We start from the raw sequence: 6,886 nt of genomic DNA on the forward strand, positions 1-6,886 counted from the left end.
CCTATCCCGCAAGGGGTGATTGACAAAATGGTAAGCATTCAAAGAAGATTTTTATGGAGCAGTTTCAAGGACAAACGGGGTTCGGCTCTTGTTCAGTGGGGAGTGGTTCAATTACCAAAAGATAAAGGAGGGCTAAACATCAGCAATTTGCTCTATAGAAACTTGGGGCTTTTACTCAAATGGGTGTGGAGGTTCTTTAGAGAACCTAACTCACTATGGAAGCAAATCATTCAGGCTAAGTATAAATACCTAACAACATTTTGTTTGCAGAATGTAAGCCCACTAAAGAGTGGGGGCCCATGGCGAGACATGTGTAATACGCTATTAAAGCATCCTGAGGTAATTCGAATTCTGAGATCTGCTTCAAGAAAGCGAATGGGGGAAGGGAGAGAAACGTTATTTTAGTTCGACATTTGGGCCCAAGATGAAGCACTCAAAACAACATACCCAAGATTATTTCGAAAATCAGCGGCCCCCATTGCCACTGTCGCTGAGATGAGAAACTGGAAGAATCAAGCTTGGGTCTGGGAAATACCATGGTCTCGTCCCCTCAGAGCTCGGGATCAAGCAGACTGGAACTCACTCCAGATATTACTGAACCAAGTCCCATTCGTGGAAGGTCAAAAAGACCAACTCATCTGGTCATTGCATAAATCAGGTAACTACACGGTCAACTCTTTCTATCTTGAAATGTACAAAAACTCACAACCCCGATTAAGTAATGTCCTGCAGAAATTATGGGGAGGACTTGTTCCAGCCCGGATTGAAGTCTTTCATTGGCTGGCATTATTGGGCAAAATCAACACGAAAGTTAAGCTTGCTTCCCACAACATCATACCTAGCTCAGATATACTATGTCCCCTGTGTTCTCTTGAACCGGAAGAAATATCCCACCTATTTATTCACTGCTCCTTTGCGAGTTCATTATGGGGATGGTGGTGCGAAATTTGGGACCTCGCATGGGTATGGCCCTCCTCTCTAGTCTCAGCTTTAGAGCAATGGAGCTTTCCTTGTAAAAACAAATTTTTTAAGAAAATCTAGACGACAGTATTTCAAGTCATTTTGTGGTCTATATGGAAAGAGCGAAATGACAGAACATTCAACAACACGAGTAACTCAGTTCAGGAAACTCAGAATATGGTCTTACTTCGTCTTTGCTGGTGGATTAAAAACTGGAAAGAACCCTTCCCATACTCTCCTAATGAGGTTATGCGTAACCCTAACTGTCTTCTTTGGCAGCCACCTTCACCTCACCTTGAAAGGAAAGGTAATCATCAGATCCAAGTGAATCAAGATAAGCTAGTATGGGAGGTGGAAGTGTTAAAAAGCGCAACTTCAGTGAGCTTGAAAATAGGGGGATCTCTTCATGATACAAAAGGTATGTTACTTTGTGCCTTCTCATGTGCAATACCGCAAATGGTGGACACTTCAGCAGAAATACTAGCAGTTCACAGAGCTATTCAAATCTCTCTTAATAACACCCGTTTTAAGGAGAAGTTGACTGAAATAAAAACCAAGTCGCAGAGAGTGGTGGAATGGTGTGTAGAAGAATCGGGTGGTCCCACAAGTATGCAATTTATTCTCAACTTTATCAGGAAAGTGTCCAGCAAAGGAATCAGTTGCTCTATAAAAAGGAAGAAGACATTTTCAAGAACAACTTCTGAAATCATAGCGAAAATGGGTCTAGGTGCAAACTCGAACTCAGTGGTTTGGATCAGCTAATGTTTTGGTCTCATACTTTGCCTCTCATATCTGTCTCATGTATTAGCCTATTTCTTTCTCATGTAATAGTTTAGTCTATGTTCAGATTACTGTAATGATGGTCTAGTGATGTAAATGGTAGGGGTTGAGTATCTTCCTCCAAATTGGGTGTACTTAGTACTATAAAAGCTTCCCTTGCTGAAGGGAACGCCTGGTTGGATGATAGAGGGTTTCTTCCCCTCTTTTTCATTGGAATGAATGAAAATTATCAAAAAAAAAAAGCCATATAACGAGTTACTACTAATAGAGTAATGATAATACTTTTATTGAACCGCTATGACATTGTTAAGATAATTAGCAATGTAGACCACTTTAATTAGCATCATTATCATTCTCATACAAACATAATAATAATCCCTTCATGAACCAAGCAAAGCTAGTTTATAAAAGAGCCCAAATGTATATAGCCCATGTAGCCAATATCACCAACAAAAATGACAAGCATACACTGTCTACGTCTACACATTATCTACCACACATTACCCAATCACACAAAATCCAATCTAACTCAAACTTTTTTGGTAAGGCAAAATCTGAAACACTACACCAATTAATTCCCTTTTATCAAATGAAGTCATCACCACCCCTTTTCACCTTAAAATTTCTCTACTATGTCATTTTTACTACTAAGATGATGTTGCACATGTTATGCTTAGCAAGTAACAGTGCACTTCACCCTATAATTCTAGTACCTGGCAGTGGGGGTAACATATTAGAGGCAAGACTAACGCCAAATTATAAGGCATCAACCTTAATTTGCAAATTATATCCTGGGCGTTTGCAAAAAGATAAAGATGGTTGGTATCGTATATGGTTCGACCCAAGTGTTGTTCTTGCTCCTTATACTAAATGTTTTGCAGAGAGGATGATGTTATATTATGATCCTGTTTCTGATGATTACTTCAATGCTCCTGGTGTTGAGACTAGAGTTCCTCACTTTGGATCCACTCAGTCCCTTTTATATCTTGACCCCAATCTCAAGTGAGTTCATATCTTCAGCTAAATTTCAGTTTTTCTTTTACTTGAAATATGCAAAGCGTCGATTATGCATTAGGGTGCACAATGCTCATTGTATACCTAAAAGGAATATACTGTTTATATAAAAGAACATAAACTTTTTTCAACAACTTTTCTACTTTAAAAAAGAACACACGATTTAAAATTAAAGAACAAGTAAAATCTATATTTATAAAAAGACATAGGTTATAATGAAAAGAACATACGGTAAATGAACATCTATGCTTAAGGTAAAAGAACATGTACCCTATAAATTTAAATTTGAAAAAAGAATCTTTAATTACAAAATTTAAGAAAACAAATAACAATTTTTTAATATTATAAATTTTTAAAATGATAAAACGATGTAGTTTAAAAATGATAACAAGTGCATGTACTTATTTGCGGAAATATACATTATTATTAGTACATATGTAATTTTAGTACATATGTAATGTGTCTGAACTTATTTTGTATTGTAAATATAACTTTGTGAATGCTTATTGTAATTATTGAAACTTTTTGGAATGCATTGAACTTGTTTGAATTTGATGATGCTCTAACTTTATGTAGATAAACAAAAAGTTTTGACAAGTGGAAATATATAGAACTAGAAAGGAAATATAACCTGAAGCCCATGGGCCAAAACACAAAAGAAAATCTAAAACTTGTCATCAGCTAGAAAAAGCATCAGTATTTATGTGAAAAATATCAATGTTGTGTTGATCGAAGCTAAGTATGCCTTTGAGAAAATTTGGTTGAGATGATGTCCTATATAATGTCGCATCTTGTGTGCTACTTTTGTTGAAGTCACCTCATCAATCTAAAGATAACAAATTTAAGTTTCTAAACTAATCAACTACATTTGACTTAATTTTATAAAGAATAAGTTCACGTGAGTTAAACATACAAACTAATAATTTTAAATGAGTTTCAATAAGATCTAAAATCTTATAAAATAAGTTTAATAAGCTCATCAAATAAGCTCTGATAAGTTATGATAAGCTCTAAAGGTGTAGATAATTAAGTTCAAATAAGTCAAAATAAGTTGAATATGACGCACCCTTTAATAAAGCATGCAAGTAGATGATCGAGGTAACCAAATGAAAACACTCTTATTTCTTTTAACTTGTAGTATTTCTTGTATGAACAGGTCACTCTCAACATATATGGCACCTCTTGTAGAATCACTAGAAGAAATTGGCTACATTGATAGCAAAACCCTTTTTGGAGCACCATATGATTTCCGTTATGGCTTAGCCCCAGAAAACCATACATGCCATACTGGTTCCAAGTACCTACAAGACCTCAAAGATCTCATTGAAAATGCAAGTGCATTAAATGGAGGAAAACCTGTTATAATTTTATCCCACAGTTTAGGAGGACTATATGTCCACCAATTACTCTTACGTAACACACCATCTTGGCGACAAAAATTCATCAAGCATTTCATCGCGCTCTCAACTCCATGGGGTGGAACTGTCCAAGAAATGCTCACTTTCGCGTCAGGGTACACCCTCGGTGTCCCCTTAGTTAAGCCATTGTTGATAAGGGAAGAACAAAGAAGCTCGGAAAGTAACCTATGGCTCATGCCATGTCCTAAAATATTTGGTCACTTCAAGCCCCTAGTGATCACTCCAAATGCTAATTACACGGCGAAAGACATCCCTAAGTTTCTTGATGATATTGGATTTTCGCAAGGTGTACATCCTTACAGAACTCGAATTCTACCAATGGTTGATAGATTAAGGGCGCCTGAGGTGCCGGTTACTTGCATAATTGGAAGCGGAATTGATACAATAGAGACTTTGTTCTATGATGCTAAAGGTTTTGATAAGCAACCTTCTTCTATAATATGGGGTGATGGGGATGGAACTGTGAATTTGTTGAGTTTGCTAGCTGCTCAAGCAGAGTGGATGAATGAGAGTAATCAACCACTTGAGATCATCAATATCAAAGGGGTTTCACATACCAGTGTATTAAGTGATCGTGGATCACTTGATCAGATTATACGGGTCGTTTCTGATGTGAACTCTCATAGTTTTGAGTTAGCTAATTCACTTGTAGAGATGAAACCAGAACTTGAAACAACTAAGTAAAGCATTTCCCCCTTCCCTTACAAGAAAAGGTGAAACACTTTTAGTCGTTAATTACTGTTTGCCTGGGTCGTTCATATAATTGAGTTAAACATAAATTTTATAGGGTATTTTTATTTTAATAATGCGCCCTTTTTCACATTCGCAAATAATAAGCTAATTTATGATTTATTCCCTAATAAAATAACTTTTATAGTCAGGGTTCCTACAATGAATATAACAGGTAATTAACCTACTGTAAGTCTGTAACATGGGAGTTAATTGCCCTCTTTATTTACCCACCTTCCCCTTTTCACCCACCTTCCCCCTTACCAACCTTCTTCCTGCTTGAGTTCTTCACGAAATTTGCAGGATACAAAGTGTGACTTCATGAGGTGGATTGATGAAGGTAATCTCACAAACGAATTGGATGACCTTCGATTTCACCTTCTAAAAAAGATGTGACCATATCAAAGTTGGAATATGAGTTGAAGTTGAAGGATGACAAAATAAAAAAAATACAGATTAAAAAGAAGAAATTGGAGGAAATTAATCAGGAGTTGAACGTGGAACTAAGCCAATTGTGCATTGAGAGGATTAATTGTGCTACAAGGACTGAGAACAATTTGCCAATGGTGGCTTTTTTTTCATGGATTTGTTTTGCAATTGTGTTGTATTACCTAAAGTAATGTTGTGAATTGTTGTGTTTGCCTTTAGTGTTGTACCTACATTGGTAAATGTATGACACCTTTACCTAAATTGGTGAATGGATGACACCTTTTATAATGACTAATATTTGAGGAATTTGACATTTTAGCTTGAATACAAGTCATTGCAATTCATAATATTGATAATGTCATACAAAATTCCAAGACTTAATGCCACAAGTCATAATGTCATACAAGTCAAAAAAAGTGAACCCAAGACTTAATGTTTTCAAAAGACTACTCTCTTACAAAATGCCACAAGGCTTTTAAACTGATCCAAAAAGAAAAATCCTAATCACAACACCAATGAAGTAAGCTACTGAGTTGGGTGATGGACAGTGGACACTTAGCTTGATTGTGAGCATGAAGCTTCATGGTGAGGCAGTGATCTTTGTGTAGTAGACTGATATGGCTGCAGAAAACAATATTAAAATACATTAGCATCATAATACAGATTTCCACATATAACAACACAAGTGACAAAAAAAAGAACTTACATCAACTACATGGCCACCATCAGAAGTAAAAAAAACACCAAGACCTGCAGGTACTTGATTCCTACCCCTTCCCCTGCCTCTACCAGCACTACTTGTTCCCCTCCCTCTTCCACCATCATTATTAGCACCCCTGCCTCTTCCAGCACTAATTGTTCCCCTCCCTCTTTGTCCATCATTATTAGCTCCGCTCCCCCTGCCATTAACTCCTCTTTCTCTTCCAGTTTGTAAAGTTGATCTTCCACCACCACCCCTTGACCCAATTCCTCCTAGAATCATCCTCCATTCCTACCCCACTGGCTTGGTTGGGCTATTACAGAATGATGAGATGATGTTATTGTTGTGTTTGTTGTGGTCACTACTGCTGTTGTTGTTGATGTTGATGTTGTGGGCACTATTGTTGTTGTTGTGGGCTATTTGTTGTCACCCTACTCCTAGGTTGTTAGCCATCATTTCTGAACCTTCCTTTGAGCCTCTTTGGAGGTGGTGTAGGAGGAGTAGCAGTGTCTTTGTTTGGGCACTTCCTCTTGTTATGACTCGTCTTTTGACATATGCCATCGGTCATTTTCATGCCAAACCTTCTCAATACACCAGGTTTTTTAGGGTCCTCATAAGGATCTTTCCTCCTATTTTTTATAGGTCTTCCCGAAGCTATTTTACTAGGAGGAGAAATGATATTGGAATCCACCCTTAGCCAATGCCTTTCACCCACACATGGGGAAATTGACCCTGCAACCAAGAACACAAACATCGTATTAAATAACTATACTCACTAACTTTTAAAAAAAGAGATTGAATGCAATAGATGCTTACCTCCATAGGCTAATAAATAAACATCTCTACTATAGCACTT

The 6,886-nt window shown here is 37.0% G+C and overlaps 1 protein-coding gene across 1 annotated transcript; it reads left to right on the forward strand.

Annotated features, from left to right (window-relative positions):
- Positions 1-2,174: 2,174 nt before the first annotated feature.
- On the forward strand, positions 2,175-4,981 carry LOC104901839 (lecithin-cholesterol acyltransferase-like 1). Its single transcript, XM_010689468.4, has 2 exons — positions 2,175-2,742; positions 3,911-4,981. The coding sequence occupies exons 1-2, from the start codon at positions 2,330-2,332 to the stop codon at positions 4,854-4,856; spliced, it is 1,359 nt and encodes a 452-aa protein (XP_010687770.2). The 5' UTR covers positions 2,175-2,329; the 3' UTR covers positions 4,857-4,981.
- Positions 4,982-6,886: the final 1,905 nt, after the last annotated feature.

The sequence above is a fragment of the Beta vulgaris genome, chromosome 1, assembly GCF_026745355.1.
Source record: "Beta vulgaris subsp. vulgaris cultivar EL10 chromosome 1, EL10.2, whole genome shotgun sequence".
Taxonomy (NCBI): Eukaryota; Viridiplantae; Streptophyta; class Magnoliopsida; order Caryophyllales; family Amaranthaceae; genus Beta; species Beta vulgaris.

Excerpts from the sequence above, each read along its gene's own strand:
- LOC104901839 (XM_010689468.4), top strand. The coding sequence starts at position 2,330 with ATGAAGTCATCACCACCCCTTTTCACCTTAAAATTTCTCTACTATGTC. Across the intron at positions 2,743-3,910 it reads TATCTTGACCCCAATCTCAA|GTCACTCTCAACATATATGG; the intron begins GTGAGTTCATAT and ends TTGTATGAACAG.